At 42.1% G+C, this 12,689-nt stretch overlaps 2 protein-coding genes across 3 annotated transcripts in view; one reads left to right on the forward strand and one right to left on the reverse strand.

Annotated features, from left to right (window-relative positions):
- Positions 1-12,689, forward strand: part of dnali1 (dynein, axonemal, light intermediate chain 1) — a 136,542-nt gene that overhangs the window by 35,223 nt on the left and 88,630 nt on the right. The window lies entirely within an intron of this gene.
- The window catches only part of LOC137347094 (uncharacterized), a 56,593-nt gene that overhangs the window by 18,845 nt on the left and 25,059 nt on the right, over positions 1-12,689 (reverse strand). Inside the window, exons 6-7 of the mRNA XM_068011181.1 lie at positions 12,506-12,680; positions 1,299-1,485 (exon numbers count right to left, since the gene is read on the reverse strand). Coding sequence (XP_067867282.1) covers positions 1,299-1,485; positions 12,506-12,680 — 362 coding nt within the window. The remainder of the gene's footprint in view (positions 1-1,298; positions 1,486-12,505; positions 12,681-12,689) is intronic.

Raw genomic sequence — 12,689 nt, forward strand, 5'->3', positions numbered from 1 at the left:
TCGAGGTGTACAAGATTATGACAGGCTTAGATAAGCTAAGCAAGGAAAAACAGTTCCCATTAACTGATGGTACAAGGACTGGGGAACACAAATTTAAAGTTTGGGGCAAGAGATGCAGGGGGAATGTGAGGAAGAACTTTATTACGCAGCAGGTGGTGATGGCCTGGAACTCACTGCCCACGAGGGTGGTGGAAGTGGAAAAAATCAATGATTTCAAAAGGGAATCGGAAGGGCACTTGAAGGGAATAAACTTGCAGGGCCACGGAGATCGAGCCATGGACTGAATGGATTGCTCCATGGAGAGCTGGCATGGACTCAATGGGCCAAATGGTCTCCTTCTGTTCTGTAAATGACTCTACGACTCTATAACTATCGGGAACCCCGTCACAAACTCTGTTACTTAACCACCAAGCCTCGCCCTCACTCCGTCAAATGTCTGAGGCTGAACCAGACTGTTTGTAACCTTGGTTTCATATTTGACCCCAAGATGAGCTTCTGATCGCACATCCTTGCCATTTCCACTTCTGTAATACTGCCTGATACTGCCCCACCTCAGCTTATCTTCTGCTGAAACCCTCATTCATATCTTTGTTGCTTCTCTGCTTATCTATTGCCTTGCCTCCCATTTTCTACCCTCTGTAAACTTGAGGCCATCCAAAACCCTGCTGCCCTTGTCCTAACCTCACCAAGTTCTGCTCACCCATCATCACTGTGCTTGCTGACCTACAATGGCTCCCGATTAAGTAACATGTGAATTTTAAAATCTTCGTCCTTGTTTTCAAATCCATCCATGGTCTGTAATCTGCTCTAGCCCTACAACCCTGCACTTCTCCAGTTCTGGCCTCTTCAGCATCTCTGATTTTACTTGCCCCTTCATTGGCAGCTGTGCCTTCAACTGCCAAGGCCCTAAACTCTGGAATTTCTTCCCTAAACCTCTCTGTCTCTCTACTTCTATTTTCCCCTTTAAGACACTCTTTAAAATGTTGATTTAAAAATGTGATCACCTGCTTTAATACCTCCTCATGTGACTCAGTGTCAAATTCTGTTTGATAACACTCCTGTGAATCACCTTAGGATATTTTGCTATGTTACATGTATTATATAGATATAAGTTGTTGCTGTTGTTGTCTTGTTTGCAACTGTTACGGACTAACTAATAGAGATTGATTGCTATGATTAGTCAACAACTCCCATTATCATTGTATCATGTGATTATTAGATGGTAGAAGGCAAACTATATGGACCTTGGTCTCTCTTCATCTAGCAATTCCTATGTTCCTATAGCTCTGACAACTAACCTATATGGGAGGGATACGCTGGACCCCGGTCTAGAGGAGCTGTAACTTGCCATAGACGATGTGAGAGAGGTGGTCCCATGTGGAAGGCTGCGCAAAGGCATCGCGGTGATGTAATGCCCAACATAGGGCTCACCCGTGAATGACATCATCTCCACTTGGTCACTTTCATCAAACTGTGATAGGAAATCTGTCAAAGAAAATATGAGGAAAGCAGAATATTCCTTACGCAGTGGTATTAATAAAACTGCCTGTATTATCCATTAGGGAAAAATGGACACTGTTAATAAATAATCTATAATATATTTTTAAAAATTGCATCCGCATGCAGTTCCTGTTGTTACATTTTTGTTACACGTCTGTCTGATTTTTTCCGTATAAATTCCCATGTCCACTTTTACATTGGAAACTGCCTATGTAAACTTGTCACACTGTAATTACATCCTCCAACCAGTGGTGGTGCTGTAGAGTCTTGCTTTTGCATCTCCCAGGTCCTGAGCTTGGACTGCAAAAAGAAACTCCTTTGCTCCAACCAACAATGTTTCCCAAAATGCTGTATTTTTTACCACTAATAATATAAAATCAAAGTATTATATAAAAATAAGGACACAGTGCATGACTTTAAAATGGGGACTGAATTCTGTGGTCCAATTATCCCCTGCTGTCCAACAACCACGTTACTTGAAAACTACATATGGCCTTGATCCTTCATGTATAAAGCCACAGGAGATCGACTGTTTAAATTTACAAGGATTTGAGCACAACCTCTTGAATTTAAATAACTTCTACTTCTTATTAACATAGGACATGTTGGATCAACGTCTCAGTGCTTGGAGGTTAAAGGGTATTTTCTTCATGAAAGAATGTCAGGCAAAGTTTTTGCCGTATTAGGGACAAGTGGCCGAAGAGTCATGGGTCATTTTCGTCAGGATAACCTGACTCACAAGTGACAGTTGGTAAGATGGAGAATAAGATGATGCAATCCGATGCAATTCCAACCATTATATAAAAAAGGTTTTCTACACACTCCTTCATAGAGTTGGTGCTTCTTTAAATTATACATTGCAGACAAAAATGAAGTATGTTGTTCAAATTTGTCGGATGGAAAGAAGAATGTTGTTCTATTAACTGTTTATAGGAATCTTAACAACCACATTAATTTTTATCTCTTTTTCGGAATATTTCCTTTCTTTTATTTCAGATTCCCTCTGTCTCCGCCTTTCCATACATCACTTTACTTCTGAAAATGTGCAAAGTTGACCCATTGCCACTCAATAATGGAAAGCATCTTTCAAAACATCAGGATGCCCCAAATTAAGTACATTTTGAAATGTAGTCATGGTTGTAGTGTAGGAAATGCAGCAGCCAATTTGTGCACAGCAAGGTCCCACTAACAACCATGAGATAATGGCCAGATAATCTGTTTTAGTGATGTTGATTGAGAGATAAATATTGGCCAGGACAGTGGGGAGAATTCCCTTGCACTTCTTTAAAATAGCTTCATGCAATGTTTTACATCCAACTGAGGGGGTAGATGGGGCCATCCCATCTGAGAGACAACACCTCTGACAGTGCAGCACTCTCTCAATATTACACTGAAGTGCCAGTCTAGATTATGTGCTCAAGTCTCAGGAGTGGAACTTGAGTCCATGACCACTAGGAGGCATGAAAGAGCACCCCTGAAACTCAGCCTCTGATTCTCCCTGAATTCCTTAATGGGATTTCTGATTGTGCATTTTTTTGTTTGTTTTTAAAGATTATTTTAGAAATGTAGTCATGGTAACATTTACAATAGAATGCAGGCCTGAACATGTGGACATTAAATACCTCCTTAAAGGCAAATGAAGACACGAGCAGCAACACAGGCACCATGGAAATTATCAAACAGTCTGAAGTTGTACCATCTGTAGAGGGTGCATGAGCTGTTCACTTTTACATAAGCTCACTAACTTGTCACAAATTTTGTAAAAAGGGCAAGAAAATGTCAAAAATCTAGGCTATGTTTTCTAATGTATCAAACTTGTGTTGTTTAAAAACTTGCTCCTCAGGTAGTCTCAGAATATATTCAAGTCCTTTCCAAAGAGATTGAAAATAAACAACAAACCATTGCAGCTTTTTGATTCCTCCTCCTGTAGTGAAAATGGGGGTCAAGTAGATGGCAATCAGGAACAGGAAGCGGGGACAGAAACTGAGGCCTCTTTTACCATCTTCCCCTCTACCCTTGCTGAAATCAGCAGTGTAAGCATGGACCAGAAATGAAGATTGGGTGTTTCCTGTTCTGTATTGTTCATTATCACAGAATCAATAGGCACAGCAGGAGGCTATTCAGCTCACTGTGCCTGTGCTGGTTCATATCCAATTAGTCCCACTCCCCTGCCCTTTCCCCATAGCCCTGCACATTTTTCCCCTTTCCAAGTATCTGTCCAATTCCTTTTTGAAAGTTACTATTGAATCTGCTTCCATCTCCCTTTCAGGCAGTGCAATCCAGATCATAACAACAGGCTGTGTCAAAAAAAAAACTTCTCATCCGCCCCCTGGTTCTTTTACCACGACACATGGCATTTAATCCATGAAATTAAAGACCTTGATCCATTACAGCTGATGGAAAGAATAGTTACACGTTGTCAAATAATGTGAATCCATCCTTTTTTATGCTACCAAGTCATATTTTGTGCAATCCCCGGTTGCCAGGACTTTTGCTCCGAAGTTCAATATATGTTGAAGAAGCTGCTCGGGTCCTTCGAGCTGACTGCCCCAAACAATGAGAACTTGAGGTACAATCTGGCCCTGCGATGTAGCTGCGCAATGAGGTCTAGGAGCCAGTGTGAGCTGGATTAGTGGACAAACACATAGCAGGCAGTTTGGTCTTGTTCATGACTTGTTATTGGAGCAGCAGTGAGACAATACAGTTAATCGTGGAGTTGAGGTAAATGTGGGAGTACTACAGCTGGGTGTCATCGCCCTTCGTGATTCCCATGCTTCTTGTTAATGTCATCAAGAGGTAGCAAGTGGACCATGAATAAGAGAGAACCAAATATGGTGCACTGGAGCACAATGGAGTTGGCAGTGCAGACATTATTGCTTACGATGCGCTGGCTATACGGGGACAGGGAGGAATTGAACCATGATAAGGTGGTGCCATGTAGGTAGGTCGTGAAGGAGACATGGCGGCAGTAGATGAAATGGTTGTCCAAGCAGAGTGAGTTTGAGGACGATGAGTTTAGATAAAGTTCCACATTCGGATTCATATAACATATCATTGGTAGCTTTAAACATAGTGGTCTCAATGTTGTGGAAAGGATGGAAACCAGACTGAAGGATTTCAAACTTGGATTGATGGGGTTAGAGCTCGTGACAAGACCTTAGCGTGGAGGTTATTGTTGGACTGTAGTTGGGGAAAACAAAATCATTCAGGATTGGTTTTTGAAGGCAGGTGTGATGATAGAGATTTTGAAAGATGGAGACAATTCTTTGTCTTAATTAAGTCATGGGATGTGAACATCACTGGCAAAGCCAGCATTCATTGCCCATTCGTCATTGTCCTTGAGAAGGCAGTGGTGAGCACCTTCATGAACTGCTGCAGTCCATGTGTAGTGAAAGCTTTGTGGCAGTTATGATACAACTGAGTGATTTGCTAGGCCACTTCAGAGGGAAGTTAAGAGTCAACCTCATTGCTGTGGGTCTATATAGGCCAGACCAGGTAATATTTCCTTTCCTAAAGGACATTAGTGAACTAGATGGATTTTTAAACAATCCAGTAGCTTTGTGGTCACCATTCCCGATAATAACTTTTTAATTCCTGATTTATTTAATCAACGGATTTTAAATTCCCCAGTTGCCATAGTAGGATTTGAACTCAGGTCACCAGATCATTCGTCCAGGCCCCTGGATTACTAGTCCAGTAACATAACCACAATGCTACTGTACCCCAAAAATCCTAGTTGATGCTGGTGATCCCTGGATCAAAGGGTTATTGAGTTATGAGGAGCTGTGTTGGGAGAATAATCAGAAAACACTGTCTGATTTTGTGGCTCTTCAAGCAAAGTTTCTGTGATCGAATCCAACAGTGCAATGAAACAAGAGCTGTGTCTTCTGAGCTTGCAGTCAATCTCGCTGAGACCCGAGAGAGTATGAAACCCAGTGGCAGCCAGAAAGTGGATGGTGAAGCTCAAAGGCAGTGGAAATTTTAGGATGTGGCAGAAAAAAGCATGTTTCTATGTTATTAGCCTCCATTCTGTCTGCCACTGGCTGCTTCTGCAAGTGTCGGATTAGTGTTCTGCATAGTGTTTGACTTCCCTTCAGGTTGGGTTCCTTACCATGTTCCTTATCACTTGACAAACAGTGACAGTTTGAACAAAGTTGCACAGCAATTTTAAATTCACCTAGACTGTGTAACTATAGTGAAATTAAATAGAGTGCACAAATTTCCAATTCATATCATGAGCTTTTGAAAAAAGTGAATGGTGCATATTGACCATCACAGCACACAGATGTATCTAACTGATCATGCCAAAGTACCTGATGATAATCAAATAGGATGGAATATCTCTTTTAGGTACTGATGTCAAGGAGGTTTGAGAGAATGGCACAGGAATCATTGGTTTGGCACTTTTAAGTATTACTATAGTGGGAAGGAAAGGAACTGAGTGTATGGACACCCAATAAAATGAATTAAAATGAACTGAATCTGATTTATCTGCTATCAACCATCAATAAAAATTTGTGGAATTGAATTGGCAGTATAAAGTGTCCTTTCATAGAATATAAACAGACTGTTTTGATGGATAAATGGCATTCACTGCAGAATAAATCAAAGACACCAAGGTACTTGATGGCAGATGATAGGAAGCTTTCAATATGATTAATCTGGTCTATTCAGTGAAACTCTTAAAATAACCTATATTCTGGAATGATTTGCATGGATAAGGTGGTTTACCAAAGGACAGGCAGCAACAAGCAGCTCAATATTAGCTGGGTAAGACCAAAAAACAACATTGGACTAGCTTTTGTCTTGAGATATGTCAAACAACCTAAGGCAATATCATCAAACTTTGAAGTATTCTGACTACATTACATAAGCTCCAGCTTGGGTCAGGATGAGGGCCTTAATTCAGCCATAAAACAGTCATACCCAAATTCCAAATGTGGCAATTCACCAAAAAAATTAATCAGTGACTGTCTATACATTACTCAGACTCTATGGGATGGGTCTGTTTTGCTCACTCACAAACAATCTGAAGTAACAGCATCAAAATTTAGCATATGCGGACTACATTATAGCAGCAGAGTACAGTCTAGCTGGGTCATGAGTAGATCTGAATAAAGAACTTGTTCAGTCATTGGCACAGGATAAAACTAAGCCATGCTCAATTTTGCTCTCTCTTCCACCTTTGTGCTGTCAGGGAACTGTATTTATTTTCTCCTCAGATTAAAACAGTGTGCCTTTAAGCCATTAAAAACAGTGTACCTTTAAGACAGAGAGAGAAGTGTTAGATTTCTGAGAACAGTGTACCACAGCTGCATTTGCTACCTAGGCAACAGCAGGAGAGTGAGGAGGTCACATGGTATCATGTTTCAATTTAACTCTGTGTAAAAACCAGCTAAAACAAGTTTTGAGAGATACCAGCAAAGTGTGCTTACTTACAGTGTGCTTACAGGAAATATCTGTCTATTTTTCTCAGCAGAAATTCTACAACGAGCAACAGGCTGTATTAATTGCCTAAGGAGGAAAAAAATCCTTTGAAGAGACCATTTGTATTGCTGGAGGTAGCAAAATTCCTTTTTCTTTACTTCCAATCTAAGAGTGATTGCTTCAAGATTTACTCTCTCTTGACTGATTGTGTTTGCTGCAATTCGCAGTAAAGTTTTGACTGAGAGACTGCCGATTTTTAACAATTCAAGTAGACCTGTTGCTGTGCTCATCATTGAAAGAACTGTGTGACACCTGCTGCAGCTGAATGCCTATCTACTAAGGGACTGTTTCATCAAATCCGCCTGGAGACTTCGAGTGACATTTGATTATTTTTACGTTAGGATACCTCACCCATCAGGAACATAACCCACAAAGACTAACAACCCAGTTATTTATTTATTCTGAAGAAACAGCTCATCTTTAAAAGATCATTTTTTTAAAATGGTTGACCATTGATTTTTGAGTGTGTGTGTGTGTGTGTGTGTGTGTGTGTGTGTGTGTGTGTGTGTGTGTGTGTGTGTGAATCGGGAAGTTAGGTTAAATTAAGAAGTTATAAGGTCTTTAGACATAGGTTTATCTTAATAGTGTTTAAGATTTAGTTTAAATAAATAGTTAATTTGTTGTTGTCTAAAGATACCTGGTTTGGTCTGTTTTATTCTGGGGGATACAAGAGTATTTGGCTGTTTTCTGGTTGGGTGGGAAAACATTAATAATATGCTGAAACCTGTGGAGTGATGGGACTGAATTGACAGTGTGCTGCTCCTGCCTCGGTCATAACAGTGTCTAAACGTGTGTTTAGGTGGCCTGGCTGTTAATCAAGCCCTGCCAAACAGGAATATGTTGATCTAAAGTTGTTTTTAGATTGCACTATTATCTTCACTGATGGTGCCTTTTTATAAGGGCTTACACCGACTTAGCAAATTCCAGCAAGATTCAGTTAGCCATTATGGTCCTGCTGGTCAGGAGCCAAGGCTGCTAGTGTGGGTCTCACACAACATAAAAGCAGCTTAAGTTCAACCTCAGGACTGTCAATTCAACTGAAATGGAAAATAATATACAAAAAGCTTTTGACAAAGCGAAGGTGGTTTATCAATTCAAACGATAAATGCTGTCCAACTCAACAACAGCAAAACTATTGGTATCCAAGTAGAAAACATATTGACATTTATTAGAAACAGTTACCATTGAATAATCCTGAAACAGACGAGTTGATTGTATAAGGTATTGACTGGGTCCATACATACCAGTATGCAAACCAAGGAAGGAGTACTGGCTTTTCAAGCAAGAACCACAGATTCATGCAATAAAAGCTCTGTCAAAATAGCAAATTATGAACATAGGAAATAGGCGCGGGAGTAGACCATTCGGCCTCTTGAGTCTGTTCCGCCATTCAACAAGATCTCGGCTGATCTTCTACCTCAATGCCACTTTCCCACACTATCCCCATATCCCTTGATATCTTTAATATCTAGAAATCCGTCTATATCTGTCTTGAATATACTCAATGACTGAGCCTCCACAGCCCTCTGGGGTAGAGAATTCATAGGAACATAAAGGTTTGGTATGCACAGCCAATCTAACAACACAGGATAAGAGCATTGAACAAATATTGTAGTTTAATGTTCACACTGTTAATGGTCAAATTGAATTGAAGGAATTCAACGTTCTTGTGGTTACTGTCTCATAATACACTGTCATGCTAGACCCCCACCTGCCAAGAATGAGGCACATCAATTTTGTCATGAACATTGATTTTTAACTGTTGTTGGAGTGAGAAAATTACTTGTTCAACAGATCAGATCAGACATCAAAGGTGAGGAAGTGCATTCTAAGGAGGATACAATCCACAAGGGTAAGGACTGGTTCGACCAGTTGGTCACATGATTACCTGGCTGTTCCAGGGTTTTCTTTTGACCTGACCATTTTTTGTGTCTTTTGAGAAACTGCCAAGGCAGCTAAAATGGCCAGCTGAGACCTGCTCTCTTTTACTACAAAGCAAGCTAACTGGGAAAGCCCATGAGGTTTATTCCCTGTTGCCAGATGAGAGTTCATCAAATTATGAACTGACCAAAAATGCTATCCTCAGGGCATATGAATTTGTACCTGAAGCCAATCGCCAAACGTTTAGAACCTTCAAGAAGCAAGCTGATCAAACCTATCTGGAGTTTGCAAGAGGTAAGTAGCTGGATTTTGACCAGTAGCTGAGGGCTCTTAAAGTGCAGCTCAGCTATGAGAATCTCAGAGAAGTAATTCTGTTAGAGGAATTTAAACACTCTCTCTCACTCTCCATAAAGACCCATGTAGAGGAGCAGTGGGTTCAGAGAGCTCGGCAAGCGGCCGTTCTGGCTGATGAGTTTCCCGGAGGAGAACCTTTCCTAGTCACCTCCAAAAAGGACAAAGGGTGGGAAGGTGATAGGAGCCCAAGCAGTCCTGGGAGAGAAAGGAAAGCAGGAGACACAGGGCGCCCTCTTCTAGCCAAAAAGGAAGGTGCTGTAATCAAGAGTGAGACCCGGAGACCTGTGTGCTTCTATTGTAATAAAGCAGGGCATTTAAAAGCTGACTGCTGGAAACTAAAGGGAAAACCAGTAGGATTAATCAGGGCACACCTCCTCAGTGAAGAAGGAACCCTGATGGAAAGCACAGCAAAACAAGCTGTGGCTTTAACTGCAGTAAGAGTGAGACTCAGGAAGCTTACGGCTGCAAGTGCAAGAAAAGTTAATAAGATTCCTGAAGGTTATCAAGGTTTTGTATCTGAAGGGAAAGTAACCACATACCCCTTGAGTGGGGCAAGCAAACCCATAGTAATTCTCAGGGACACGGGGTCCACTAGATCCCTTTTACTGGGAAAAGGCCTGACCTTTCCCCTGAGAGTGCAGTGAACACCAGAATGGTGGTGAATGGTATTGGAGGGCAGTGTATGCATGTACCTGTACACCGGGTTCACCTCGTGCACCTGGAGTGCGACCTAGTTTCGGGACCAGTGACCATAGAGATTGTCCCTAGTTTGCCTGTGGGTGGGGTTGACCTGCTCCTAGGTAATGATTTGTTGGGGGTGAAGGTGGTAGCCCCTCAAGTAGTGAAAGAAAGACTGCAGGAGCTCAGAGAGACAGGGCCGTGGCAGGAGACAGACCCCTGCAGTTTCCCTGAATGTGTAGTGGATCGGGCCATGATCAAACCAACTCCCCCAGAGGAGATTGAATTAGCACTGCAGGCAGATGACAAGGTCTGTCTGTCTGAGACTTTCTTTGGGAAGTTACAAGACCCAGGGAATGAATTAAATGGATTTTCCCAAGCTGAAGTTCAGCGAGCCAACTCAGTATTGTGAGCGTTAGCACAGGCTGCCCAGTCTGAAAGTGAAGCATATGCCTGATTGCTACTACTTAAAGAATGAGGTACTGATGAGGAAATGGAGTTCTCTTCACAGACCTGAGAGCAAGCAGTGGACAGTAGTTCACCAGTTAGTTGTGCCACAGAGGTACTGGAGAGAAATATTAAGAAGGGCCCTTGAGAGTACAGTAGCTGTACATGCCAGTATATGAAAGATCAAATCCCGCAAAAGACAGCAGTTTGACTGACCAAAACCCCACAAAGATGTGGTGGAGTACTGCAGGAGTTGCCACATATGCCAGATTGAGGGGAAACCCCAACCTACAGTGAAGCCTGCACCCCTAAGTCCTGTACATGTGTTAGGAGGCCCCTCCAGCAGAAGGCTGGTGAACTGTAAGGGACCCCCGCCAAGAACAAAAGGGGAGAGGCAGGCACAAGGGTGGCAAAAGGTTAGACAGGGAAGGGGAAAAGATGACCGAGAGGGCAGGTTAAAGGAAGTCCGGGAGGAATCCCAGATGAAAACCCCTACTGTACGGTCAGCCAACCCCGAAAAATTTGAAAAGTTAGACCCCACATCCTCCTATGTAAATGCAGACACGAGAAGCATCCCACCAGAGTTGCTAACTGCATTTACAGGAACTTGCAGAGCCAAAGAAATACCTCTAGGAGTCAGAGAAACCGTGAAGGTGATGCCTCACCTAGTCGAAGAGCCACCGGGGAATGCAGTAGAGCCTGCACAAATACTTGCAGGCAGGAGTGTCCCCTGGGACAAAGGGGAGATTAGCAAATAATCCTCCCCTGCAGTCAGAAAAAAGTAAACCACCCATTCTCCTAAAGTCAAAAGCCTTTGGATGACTCAGCAAAGCACTGAAGGTGAGTTCAGGATAGAGCCGCCCACTACTGACTCTCCTGGGAAAATATTACCGCAGCAGGAACAAAGATCCTGGGCAGCAATTGAAAAGGACAAACTGATGAGAAACTTCCCCAAAAAAGAACCACATGTTTATTGGGATGCCAAAAAAGGGGAGATTGTAATAAGTTTTAGGATTTGTGAATGAGTGAGAGAAATGCACGTTTTTTTTTTGTATCTTATATTTTCTCTCGACCCTTTTAATGAAATGTGCTTTTCATAAATCACATTTAATTCCGCTGGGTGTGGAGGTGTCATGCTGGGCCGCCACCTGCAAAGAATGAGGCACATCAATTTTGTCATGAACTTTGATTTTTAACTGTTGTTGGGGCAAGGAAATGACTTGTTAAACAGATCAGCCATGGCTGGAAAAAAGTATTTACATACTAGCAGACATCAAAGGTGAGGAAGTGAATTCCGGGGCCTGCTGAGGAGGACTGGTTAGACCAGCTGGTCACATGACTACCTAGCTGTTCCAGGGTTTTCTTTTGAACTGGCCACAGAGAGTTTGGAAGCAGAATTCTTCTGGACTGAGAAGATCTCTCCTGTCTGCTCCCATCTCTTTCTCACAAGCCTCTAAATCCACTGAAGACACATGAACCCCAAGAGAGAAAAGTCTCCTATAGCGAACAAGGTTTAAGAAAAATACTGGGCCCCAACGAAAAGCAAGATCTACCTACAATCAAGGACTCTACTTGAAGAACCATAACAACAACTCTTCTGATATTGCCTCAAACTTTTCCACTTTATTTTTCTTCTGCTCTTTTCTGTCTCTATTTGCATGTCTGTATCGCATATGCATGGTTGCGTGGGCTTATCATGTATCTGTAGGCATAAACCAAATTAGAGTTTAAGTTCAAGTTTAATAAATTTCAACTTTTCTTCTTTAAACCTAAGAAATCCTGTTTGTGCTGGTTTCTTTGCCTTATAAATTGGAGAGCGATGAACAAAGATTCACCAAGGGGGAGCTAAAAACATGGCGTGTTTAAAATTAAACCTTGTTACGATAAGACCAGGTGAAGGCTGAGAGGGAACCCCAGACACCTTCCTAACCTGGTCGTAACAACACATTTGCATAAAAACAATGTGAAATGTCTACATGCCTGTGGTTTGCAAACTGATTCAGATACATCACTTAGGCAAAGGCAGGTGTAGGTTCAGTATGTTTGCATTGGATTAACATCAAAATTAAGCAGCTACATGTTGGGAGCAGCATGGGTTTACCACTGACCTGGGGGTGACGAAGCTGCCATCTGTTTAGATCTTTTAACTAGGAAGTACCTGTCCTTGTAACGTGCTTACTGCAGGCACGGTCCACTTCATCCCTTATTGTATAATCCTTCCTCTGTCGGCATGTGACATGTACAGCCTGGGTTGCTACTTTTGGCATCTTGCACTTCAATGGATGATCCAAATCCTTTCTCTCTGTTGTCTGCTCACTGCATTCATCACGTACCTGAAGAAT

The sequence above is a fragment of the Heterodontus francisci genome, chromosome 31, assembly GCF_036365525.1.
Source record: "Heterodontus francisci isolate sHetFra1 chromosome 31, sHetFra1.hap1, whole genome shotgun sequence".
Taxonomy (NCBI): domain Eukaryota; kingdom Metazoa; phylum Chordata; class Chondrichthyes; order Heterodontiformes; family Heterodontidae; genus Heterodontus; species Heterodontus francisci.